Source organism: Ambystoma mexicanum, chromosome 1q, assembly GCF_040938575.1.
Source record: "Ambystoma mexicanum isolate Mex_15411 chromosome 1q, UKY_AmexF1_1, whole genome shotgun sequence".
Taxonomy (NCBI): Eukaryota; Metazoa; Chordata; class Amphibia; order Caudata; family Ambystomatidae; genus Ambystoma; species Ambystoma mexicanum.
Genome location: NC_090922.1, coordinates 623,238,618 through 623,251,062, shown reverse-complemented (window position 1 = coordinate 623,251,062; position 12,445 = coordinate 623,238,618). Strand labels below are relative to the sequence as shown.

Here is a 12,445-nt window from a genome sequence, read left to right as displayed (position 1 = left end):
ACTTCTAGCTATTAAGTCCGCCTTCAAGGCCTGGCGGCACTACCTCCTTGGAGCCAAATACACAGTCACAGTGATCACCGATCATCGCAACTTACAGTATTTGAAGACTGCTAAAGCTCAATCCTCCAGACAACTTCGCTGGGCTCTGTTTTTTGCCGAATTTGACTTTGTAATCACTTATCGTCCAGGCAACAAGAATGGCAAAGCAGATGCCCTTTCCCGGATTGGAATGGAGGAACACATGGTCAATCCTGAACCCGTACCTATAATTCCCGAACAAAGAATCCTGGGCCTGGTCTCCTTGCAATCCATCGAAGATATCGAAGCAAAGGCCAAACAACTTGTGACTCCTTCAGATCTACAGAATTGGCAACAGAAAGGAAAGGACTTCACCGTGTCTAAGGATTTGCTTTATTTTCAAGGACGACTATACTTACCTGGTACTGATTTACCAAGACAGGTAATCTCTTGCTACCATAATTCTTTAATGGAAGGACATCCTGGCATTGCCAAAACCTCAGAAAAGATCAAGAGACACTTCTGGTGGCCGTCATGGAGAAAGAACATCAAGGACTTTGTAATGTCTTGTGGGGTGTGCGCCCAAAACAAAAGTCAGAAAGAAAAACCAGCAGGCCTCTTACACCCACTAGACATCCCGCCACACCCCTGGCATACCCTTTCCATGGACTTCATTACTGATTTACCCTCATGCTCCGGATACAACACCAATTTAGTAATCGTGGATTTGTTTTCTAAAATGGCCCACTTCATCCCACTGAAGGGCTTACCCTCAGCTTCAGTCCTGGCCCGAGAATTCCTCGAAAACATTGTTTGGTTACATGGTTTCCCTTCAATTCTGATCTCAGATAGGGGAAGCCAGTTTATATCGCACTTTTGGCGAAATTGCTGTCGTCTAGCTCAAATCGATGTGAGACTTTCAACCAGCCATCACCCCCAGACCGATGGGCAAACCGAGAGGACAAATCAAACTCTGGAACAATACTTACGTTGCATGCTGCAACAGTCGGAAAGTAATTGGAAAGACATCCTTTGGATCGCCGAATATGGCTATAACAATTCGATCCATTCAGGAACCGGAAAAAGTCCCTTTTACCTCTTATACGGGATTCACCCTCGAACCTCCAATCTTGATCCACCTCAGGATCTCGGAACACCTGCCGTAGATCTACACACTGCTATCACTCAAGCTTTCAAGGAAGCCACGACCCATCTTCAACTAGCCAAAGAACAGTATAAAAAGGGAGCAGACCGACATCGAAGGGAGGCCCCCCAATACCGGGTTGGAGACCTAGTTTGGTTATCCACTAAACATTTAACTCTTAAAGGACCTCGCACCTTCAATCCAAAATATCTGGGACCATATCCTGTCACCGCCATAATAAATCCAGTGGCTGTCAAATTGGGCTTGCCGTCCCACATGAAAATACATCCAGTTTTCCACGTATCTCTACTAAAACCAATGCAGCCTGGAACCCGATTGACTAAAGCTCCAGAACCTATTCAAGTTAATGGAGATCTCGAATTTGAGGTTAAAAACATCCTGGACTCCAAGATCATCAAGTCCAAGCTATACTATCTGATTGACTGGAAGGGCTAAGGGCCTCAAGAACGATCATGGGAACCCTCTGAATACGTCCACGCACCTCGCCTAATCAAAAGATTCCACCGAACTTTTCCCGACAAACCAAAACCCCCGGGGGAGACAATTTTGGGAGGGGCCTTGAGGGGGGGGTGCTGTCATGAGCACTGTTTCCAAGGAGTCAGGACAAGCCCAACATCCCCGGAAGCAGGCTCACAACCCCCGCCCCTGGTCCCAACCGACCCCTATCGGGGCCCTCTGGACTATGTCCTGGCGCCGTTGGCGCCAGGCTCATAAGAATCACCAGTCCCGGTGCCAGAGGTGCCGGGCTCATACTTTGGATAAAGGTGCTTGGGTGGACTTACCTGTAGCAGACCATGCTGCATACTCACCTTCACAAGTCCTGGCAAAATGAAGCCCCAGCCTTCTCCTGGGTGGGACTATTTTTCCGAATCTGGAACTACTTTCTTACCTGGGTGGGGCTGGCATCACTCCTTGACTCTGGAACACAGGAACTCTTTTTCTCTTGGGCGAGGCTGAGGAGGAAGACACCTAATCACCTCAACACTATTTAAACCACACCCGATTGGAAGAATGTGCTTCGCGTTATTCTGCATCTGCAAGAAGTCAGATCTTCACTTACCATCCAGGGATCCAGTCTCCGGCTGCACCTGTCAGCAAAGGAACATCAGGTTAGCAAAAGGCAACGCTTTAGCAGCCGCGCTTACTTACCTGAAACCATGGCATCTTCCGAATCCCGCGGCCTTTACCTGCAAGACAAAGCTCTGGTCAACGCTTTAGCAGCCGCGCTTACTTACCTGAACCCATGGCATCTTCCGAATCCCGCGGCCTCTACCTGCAAGACAAAGAACTCCGGTTAGTGCAGAAAAGGGGGGAATTGGACGCAATTATATTTTCACTTACCGGAGCTGTGCGCTCCTCGCCATCTCCTCTTCTGCTGCATCTCCGCACCTGCAAATCAAGAAAAAGACATTAAGAGGTGCGAATAAACTTGTCAGCAAGCACATTACTTACGTGCTCCTCCACGTGCACGGACCTTCATACTTACGTGCTTCCGTATGCTCAGCATATAGCATTTCGGCACCTAAGAAACAAAGGCAAAGACTTCATTAAAAGGTGCTCTCGAACTTTCAAACCGACCAGCATCCGCTCGTGCAGAAACGACGGCATCGCTTCTTCAGCAGCTTTAAACCTCTGAGGCTACAAGAGACTTAAAGCAGTCCCAGTGAAGTAACTGGAACCCAGCGCCCCTGCATCAGTCGCAGGATGGAGAGCCCAGCATTTACATATCTAAGGTGAGAGCTCATTCAGACTTTGGGCCTCAGGGAAAAAACGAATAAGGAGGAGAAGCTCAACCAACAACCAGCCATTAATCCCTTTTTCTTCCGCCTGCATACACCTTGCTCTACAAGTCAGACAATCCATAAGAGGAGGTCCGGTCCAGAGAACCATCCGAGTCCTGCGCTTCTCAATTGAAGACACGGTAACTGTCCAGCCAGGATCTGCGCCTCCGTGGGAACCAGGTGAGCGTTACACTTCCTTTCCGGCAGAAGCCTCACGACAATCCACCGGGGAATCTCTTTGAAGAGTCCGGATCCGCTCCTTGCACAGGAAATTCAATCCCTGCTGGAGAAAGGCGCCATAGAACTGGTGTCTGTAGCGGAGAGGAACAAGGGATGGTATTCCCCTTATTTTTTGATTTCCAAGAAAGACTGGGGATTTAGACCCATCATGGACTTGCGCGGTTTGAACAAACTCCTCAGAAAGGACAAGTTCAAGATGGTTGCTCTCTCTCAAGTCCTCCAGGCCCTTCAACTTCAGGACTGGTTGGTGTCTCTCGATCTCAAGGATGCTTATTTACATGTGCCGATCCATCCAAAGCACAAGAAGTACCTGAGGTTTGCGGTTGGCGACTCGCACTTTCAGTTTCGGGTCCTGCCATTAATTCGGATTGACCTCCGCCCCAAGGGTCTTCACCAAGCTCATGGTAGTGGTGGCAGCGCATCTCAGGAAAGGGGGGATTCACGTCTACACCTACCTGAACGATTGGTTGATCAGGGTGCGCTCTCCTGAGCAAGTCCTGGATCATCTGTCAGTCACCTGCATCTCCCTCCACAAGCTGGGCTTCTCCCTCATCTTAAAGAAGTCCCATTTGACACCAACTCAGAGGCTGCAGTGCATCGGAGCAGTGCTCGACACGTCACTGGGGCAGTGCTTTCCTCCCCAGGTGAGGCCTCATCACATTCAGCAGATGGTGCACAAGTTTCAGCTTGCCCAGAGTCTCCCAGCGTTCGAGTTCTTGAGATTGCTCGGCCTCATGGCATCCTGCATTCTTCTGATGCCAGAGGCCAGGTTGCGGATGAGATCTTTGCAATGGGCACTCAAGCTCCAGTGGTCTCAGTCCTCCGGCAGGATGTCGGACCCTGTTCAGGTGCCATCCTCGGTCACCCAGGACCTTCTCTGGTGGGCCGTCGAAGGCAATCTAATGAAGGGAGCTCCTTTTTGGCTACCCTGGCCGGAGGTGATGATCGTGACGGACGCATCCCTCACGGGATGGGGAGCTCATGCCAACGAGTTGACTGTCAGTGGTCGTTGGTCTCTGTCGGAGTCCATACTCCATATCAATCTGTTGGAGCTGACTGTGCGAGGAAAGAATGTCCTGATCCTAACGGACAGCACAGTGGCCATGCACTACCTCAACAAAAAGGGGGGGGCAAGTTCACTTCCTCTGTGCAGGGAGGCGATGCAGCTCTGGTTCTGGGCAATCCAGCAGGAAGTTTCGATCTCGACAGTTCATCTGGCCGGAGACGAAAACGAGACGGTGGACGCTCTGAGCAGGCAGAGCGCGATCTCTCAGGAGTGGGAGTTGGCTCAGGAGATTCTCCTGGAGATCTTCGCCCTTTGGGGGACCCTTCAAGTGGATCTCTTCGCCTCCAGTGTCAACCGGAAGTGCGAGAGGTTCTGCTCGCGGGAATTTCCTCCAAAAGGAGCCTTAGGAGACGCGTTTGTGGTGGAGTGGTCTTACCCACTGCTGTACGCGTTTCCTCCAGTCCCTGTCATCCCGCAAGTGCTGCAGAGGTTACGAATGTTCGGTTCCCGGATGATCCTCATTGCTCCGGCATGGGCCTGGAGGACGTGGTACCCGGACCTTCTCGACTTGTCCATCGGCCCTCCACGTCGTCTTCCCTACCGAGACGATCTGCTCTCACGGGAGGGGGGTCAGGTTCTCCATCCAGATGTCGGATTCCTCAACCTTCACGCTTGGTTTCTGAAAGGTTGAGGTATAAGGATTGGGATCTCCGTGAAGACGTGATGGAGGTGTTGCTTTCGGCCAGAAGGCCTGCAACTAAGTCCCTGTACCGTTGCCATTGGCAAAAGTTCTGCGACTGGTGCTGGGTTAAGAATGTGGATCCTTTTGCATGTGACATTCTCATGATTCTGTCTTTTTTGCTTTCTTTAGCCCACAGGGGCTTGCAAGTGGGTACAGTTAAAGGTTACCTGGCGGCGCTGCCCATATTTAAGCGCTCGTCTGAAGAGTGTTCTCATTTTAAAATCCCTTTAATTTCTCAGTTTCTAAAAGGGCTCACTAATGTGTTCCCTCCGTCACCTTTCCAGGTGCCCGGTTGGGATTTGAACCTTGTTCTCAAGTTTCTGATGGGTGCTCCGTTTGAGCCTTTGCATTCTTGCCCTTTGAGACTGTTAACTCTTAAAACTGTATTTTTGGTTGCGGTCAGTTCCGCTCGCAGAGTGAGTGATTTACAGGCACTTTCAGTTAAGCCACCCTTCACTGTATTTCATAAGGACAGGGTTGTCCTTAGAGTTCGTCCTTCCTTTCTTCCGAAAGTGGTATCGGAATTTCATTTAGGCCAGAAGGTGGTTGTTCCGGCATTTCATCCTCCTCCACATCCTGGTAAGGAAGAGGAGAGGCTTCATAGGCTCGATCCTAGGAGAGCTTTAAGCTTTTATATTTCACGCATGTCCCGGGTCAGAGTGGATGATCAACTCTTCATTGGTTACGCTGGTAAGCGTTTGGGACAAGCTGTGACTAAGCAGACTTTGTCTCGCTGGATTATTCTGGCTATTTCTGAGTGTTACCGCTTGGCGGGTAAGGACCCACCGGTCGGCTTGCGGGCCCATTCTACCAGGGGTATGGCTGCCTCTACTGCCCTACAGAGGGGTGTTCCTATTCGTAACATCTGTGACGCAGCCACCTGGGCTTCAGTCCATACTTTTGTACGTCACTACTCCCTCGATTCCATCCGTGGGCAGGATCTGGCCTTTGGCAAGGCGGTCCTTTGCTCCGCAATTTGATTGGGCATTCTAAATTTCTTTTGCTAAATTCTTTTCCCACCTCCTTGCATTGGTACTGCTTTGAGAGTCTGTCAAAGATATGGAATACGTCGGAGGACCCAATACCGTCGAAGAACAAGTTACTCTTACCTGGTAACGTTCTTTCGATGGGATGGTCCGACGACGTATTCCATATCGCTCCCTCCCTGCCTTCCTTGCAGCTTACGTTTCCGCAAGGCTTTGTGTGGTCAGACTGGCAGAAGACAGGTGCCACACGTTCTGGGGAAAAAAACTACAACTGAGGCTACGGGCGTCGCGCGTCCTACTTATAACATCCAGTGACGTCGGAGGAGGTCCTAGAGGGTGGCGTATCGACGTCATCGATGCAGGACGCCGACGCCGAAAGATTTTCCGCAGCAGCACAGCTGTGGTGATTACTGTCATAGATATGGAATACGTTGTTGGACCATCCCATCGAAAGAACGTTACCAGGTAAGAGAGTAACTTGTTCTTCTCCCTCGTTGAGTTTAGCAGTTGGAAAGGCCCATGGTTTTAAGGGAGGTGATGCAAGGGATAACGCAAAGTAATTCTAGACAAGTCAGCAGGGTTCAAGTTGAGGTATACAAACCACAGAGTAAGAACAAAAGCACGATCTCCATGTTGGCCAGGTCATACACAGGTAATAGACATGCAGAGGTAAAAACAGCCGAGAAGGTAAGTCCACAACAGCAAGCCAAAGTCCAAAATGCCAAAAAAGTGTCACGAGAAATGCTATTCAGAGTTCTGTCACAGGAAACCGACGTATCGAGGAGCCCGGTGCGGCGTAGACAGAGCTAAATCCTGCAGGATTCAGGCATCCGAGCCGCTCAGCCCCATATTGGTAGGGTGTCACAGTCTAATACAGTGACACATGATGCACTGCTCTCTGGGGACTGTGATTCCCAAGGCGCCATGGCAACTGCCATTCAGTGACCCAAGCACATCTTGGAGCCGCCATGTCCTAAAATACTGCTCCTGACAGTGGGCCATATTTAATAAACCTGGACCCACAGAGTGACAAGTAGATTTTTTTAATTCCACACCCATGAAAAGGGGTGGGCCTAAAGATGATTTTAAAGACTTGCAATGTGAAAACTAATCCCAGGGGGGAAAGGCAGACACAGCTTGGCCCTTAAGGTTAGGTGAGACAGCAGACCAATAAAGAGGAAGGAGAAGGACAGGAAGGGAGGAGTTTAAAAGGCCAGTAAAGGAAAGACAGACTGAATTGTGTTCGGATGAGGTCAGGTGGAGAGGGGTGTTGGACCAAGAGAGACCAGGTAGAGGATGAACAGTTGAGCAGATTTTGGAGTTTGTGCGGAGTCTGTTACAAGTGAGGTGTTAGCGAGATAGAGTGGTATTAGAAAGTGGTGGGCTGTTAGTGAGTGTTTGGTGGGTTGTGTGTGAGTGGGGGAAGTGTTAAGAGTGAGAGACCGGGAGAGAAGGGAAAGGGGACAGGAGAAGTGGAGAGATGGGAGGGGGCAGGGCTGGGAGAGGAGAGAGAAGGAAGAAGAGAGAGAAAAAAGGGGTAAGTAGAGAGGAGAAAGGATAGAAGACAAATGTAAAGAGGAGAGAGTGTGAACCTTGGAGGGGCAGATGGGGGGTGTGGGTTGAGATAAGAGTAGAGGCAGAAGAGCAAGAATAGAGCAGAGAGAAGGAACATGCATAGGAGCGAGAGAGAGGGAGTGGAGAGAGAGAGAAAGGAGCTGGATACAATATCGATAAAACATCCTTCCATAATCTGTAGTGTTAGGATAGGCAACCCCAGAGGGAGCCAAATAGAGAAGGCTAAGGCCTTTAGGCCCTAACATCACCTCCTTTTTACACAGTAGAGGTCTCTGATTGCTAGTTAACAATCTGTCCGCGATTTAGGGACGCCTCGGCTATGGAGGTGGGAGCACACAGTAAGATGAAAGGGAGACATCCACTAGTGTGCCCTAAACCCAGATCAATTCTTTACAAGTTTGAAGATCTTAATTTGTGTTCAATAAAAATTCCTGAACCATTTGCTGGAGCCTGTGGAGTTTGTGAGGCCTCATACTCCATCGTATGGTTGAAATTACTTGGATTGTATTCAGAGTTTGTAATCTAATGTGATGTATACTGAAAATGCACAGTTATGGGCACAGAATGCAAAATCATGCGTATGCTGTTTTCTTAATATGCAAGAATTCCCTGTAATCTTGGTATGTACTAGGATGCTCATTGCATTCATTATGAGTTGTAAAATAAAGAAATGTAAACAAAAACAATATCACTTTTGGGCCGAGCACTTATTTCCAAAGTCTGTAAATCTGTGCAATAATCAGAGCTCTGATACTGTTGCAGCTGAAAGCCCCAGCCCCAGGCAAAGGACCTCAAAATACAAAGCATGGTAGTTGTTGGGATTGATGTTCCCATAATCAGTTCTATTCTTTGCAGAACATCATCCCAGAATGAGGTCAGCTTCTGGAATACCAAGGACATGTGCGAGTTAAAGCCCTACTCCTTTTTACAATTCCAGCAAGGACCTTACCAGCTTTAATCGAAAGCTCATACATGAGAACTGTGATTTTGTACTGATTAATGGTGAACATTAAACCCTGTCATTGAGGTTAACCCTATATATTGACCTAAATACTGCTCTCACATAGCTTTTTAAGTTATGAGGGAATTTACTTAACCATTTCTGTACACGTTTTCCCCTCATCTACCTACAGCGAAGATAATACATAGAGAAATCATTTTGAAAATTTTCCGTAGTGTCCTTTTTGAAACCGTTGCTCTCGGTGTCCACCACCTGGTTATTTTCACTAGTGTACAGACATATATTTTTCTCTTTGATATCACCAGGTTACTTACCCATACATTGCGCTGCCGCTTGGGCCCAGCTGGACACCCTGAAGACCCTCGTGGAGCAGGGGTCAGACATTGTGGGCATGAACTTCCGGGGTGAAAAGGCACGTGATGTCGCCCTCCGATATGGCAAGATGGACTGTGTGGAATTCTTGGACTTAGAAGGTGAGCAAGACATTAACTGCAGTGGTTTCCTCATTTCACAGGACAGGAATATACTCCAGAATGTGATTGGTACAGTGAGATCACAGTTCACTCAATTGGAGATTTTACAATTTACTTTTTTGTGCATTCAAAAGTGTATTTATTTAATTGTTAATCATATTTATTATGAAACTAAATAGTTCACTCCACAATGGCCACACAATTTTTGTTTACAGATAATCAGACCCTGAATTTATGATACAACACTTAACAAACAATGTTGCTTGTTAACCACATAATTCTGCTTGGTTATTGGAGGACCCACCCCCAAACCCCAAATAAACAAATATATGCAAATTTGAAAGCAGTACAGTAAATGGAATAAATAAAAAGATTACATTTAGAAACAAGTACTATTACACTGACATGCAGGCATACATGCCTTCTCCCAGCTTATTGTGCATCATCTGTTTTGAAGCAAGAACTCTAATGGCATTTTTAGCTGGCAGGTCTTTGGGTGTGGAAGACCAAGCCTCTACTCCACTCCCGGTGACTTGGGATCGCCTTAATGCACCCATCTTTTCAAAGCACAGCGGCTGTGACATCACTGGGAAGCGGCCCAGTGTCTGCACGAGCGAGTCAGATACAACATGGTGTATGGGTAGTGGGATGTGTCATGACGACAGGTCAGGCTTCTCCCGCTCTCAGGTTACAGGCCATGTAGGAGCTCTAGTCATTCTTAATTGCGTCTCTTATGGTGCCCTTGTTTTTGAAGAGAGGAAACTGGCGCAGATGGTATGGGGGCATGGCTGATGTCCGGGTCCAGCAACAGTCTGGAAGTGTGAGAGGCAGTGAAGAGAGAGTCAGTGTGAGGGGAGAGCACGGTTCGGCGGCACGTCGGGCATCGCTCCCTGTCTGGCAGTAAGGTGTGCTTTAAGAAGAAAAAGAGAATAAACACATTATAGCAATAATCATGCCACTCAAAGTTTTGTAACGTCAAATACTGTCAGTCAAAGATAAAGTAGAAATATTTTGCTACATTTGCTACATTGGCGGTGTACAAGAAGTTAAACCTCATCCATAACCTTATATCATCTAGAAAGGAACAAATCATAAAGCTGGTTGAAAAGAACAGTGTGTTGATATATATGCCTGCAGCACATTTGTTTATGCCAATTGTTAGTCACCAAAAGTCAGAATTCCGGTGGGTTCACGTCTTTCACTCTTCTCCAAAGAAAGGTATACCATTAAACAATGTAATAGTGACCCCTTTTTATTAGAGGCAAGAAAAAAGAATTTGTCTTGAGAGCCAAAGTTCAGTATTAAGATTAAGGAGCACCATCTGTTATTGACTCACATGATAAGTTATCAACTGTTTCTACAGGAGGTGTAATGTTGTATCTTCTAGTTGGACATACTATTGTTCACCAAAACCTGTAATGGGGAGAAATGTCATCCTTTCTTTCAAAATGATCAGAGAACATATGAGCTCCAAATGAAGATAGCTTTAAAAGCTTGTCACATAATTTTTGTCGCCAATTTTCACAGCAACATAAACATATGCCCTTCACCTAATCCCCTTACTCCGTTCCCAAATCAGGTGTTTTCTGGCTGCAGTCAAGACTTTAAGATTTGAAGGAGATAGAAGCAGGTGTCGAAATGCTCGTTTCTTAAGGAAACATTGTGGAACAGGAATGAAGGGGATGGAGAGACTTAATTATTTATTGGTCATTTGTTAGGCGCTTATACAATTAGCAAGAACTGTTTCCTTGCATCTGATTGAGATGGAGTCTGACTAAAAGAATATTTGCAAGGAAGCAAATCAGGAGATGCCCATGAGCACTTAAGATGTGCTCTCTTCATCAGCCCCATCATGCCACAGACCATTTACATATAATGCGAGAATATTGCATAATTGCGACAGAAATCCATTGTTACTTTAGGAAAAATCCTGTCGAGCAGGGTAGGTCAGACCCCTTGTGAATGTAATTCTGCCTCTTCACACATGTAATGTTCTGCCTACTGTAACATGGGCCAGAGGTTTTCCCCAGAAGAGCAGTAGTGGAAGACGAATGCTATTAGCCCCGGTGGCAAAGACAGAGCACAGGTCAGGCACATTGACAATGCTGAAGACAGGTTGGTTGAAGAGAGACAAAGGAGGAGATAGTAGACTGAAAGAGACTCAGACAGATGAGAGAGCTGGGAAAAGAAAGACCCAGGGAGCTGAAAGAGAATGCCCCAAAGGCTGGGGATAGCACGGCCTAGAGGGGTGGAGTAAAAGGAAGCATTACTAGCCAGAGAGAAGTGGACAAGAAAGGAGAAGATGATGGAAGAACTGAAGAAATGGGCAGAGGCGGAAACAAAAGTATGGCAAGAGGTGATGGGGAAAGCAGGGGAGGCGGAAGCGGGAACGCTGGGGGCTTGGAGACATTTAGTGACCACAATATCAACACTGGATACAGCACAGGTGGAGACCGGGCCATGATAAGAATGCAATAGTCACAGACTCTTGGAATTGCGCACAATAGATAAGCGAAGCGAGGTGTAGGCCTGGGCCAGGGGGGTTTAGGGGACACAGGGAGGAAAAGTGACATGTAACTGTACACACAAGAAGTTCTAAACGATGAGCATTGTTAATATTTTGTATGGTTAAATGTTAAAAAGGTAATAGAAATTGTTTTTTTTTTAAAAAGATGATGGAAGAATTCGATAAGGAGTTAGTGGCAGAGCTGTTAAAAGAGGTGGAGGAGTTACAAAACATCCAGAAGGAGAAGGCGGTAATAGAAAGAAGGGGAAACTTGGTGGAACGTCAAGGAGGTGACGGATGATGTAGTAGAAACAAATTAAGGGGATACATGGTGGAAGAATGAAGTGTATAGGCGAAGTGGAGGAACCAGAAAAGTGTACAGACCAAGTTGTCAGAGAGAAGTGCAGAGGAGTGAAATATTGTTAAGTAGCAGGAGGAGGACTATGCATCCGCAGAAAGGTGGAAGAACAGTAGCAAGGAGGAAAAAGTACACCTGGAGGGGGGGGGGGGACAGAGGAGCGAACTTGAGGCACAATGATAAGGAGAGCATGAATGTGCTGGAGACCTGGATAGCCAGACATTTGAGAGAGCTGGAGAGACTTCTAGTGAGAACCTGATGATAAGATCCTAGGACCACCTCATATCTTTCTATAGATTCAGACATTGATTGACGGCCAGCTTCAGCAGAACACAATCTACAAAGCTCGCCAACTGGCTCCAGTCTGGAGCAGAGACATGGGATGGGGTTCCTCATCCTAAGAAGCATGAAGAAGAGTGCACTACACCTTAAACCCGCGACTGCACAGGTAGGTACCCAGAGGAAGAATGTGCAGTCTGAATTTGACCCTGCACTCAGAACGTTGCACAATTCAAGTCAATTAGAGATGTAAAATATATCAAGGCGCTGCCCTTACTGTAGTGCTTTGGCACCATGTAAAGAAACAGAACAATATTCAAGACCAAACCTTGGATATTGATGGGAGGAAGCATAC

The 12,445-nt window shown here is 47.2% G+C and overlaps 1 protein-coding gene across 4 annotated transcripts in view; it reads left to right on the top strand.

Moving 5' to 3' along the window:
- Positions 1-12,445, top strand: part of ANKRD45 (ankyrin repeat domain 45) — a 508,183-nt gene that overhangs the window by 177,078 nt on the left and 318,660 nt on the right. For all 4 annotated transcript variants that reach the window (XM_069641186.1, XM_069641185.1, XM_069641187.1 and 1 more), the window contains exon 3: positions 8,780-8,947. In XM_069641186.1, coding sequence (XP_069497287.1) covers positions 8,780-8,947 — 168 coding nt within the window. The remainder of the gene's footprint in view (positions 1-8,779; positions 8,948-12,445) is intronic.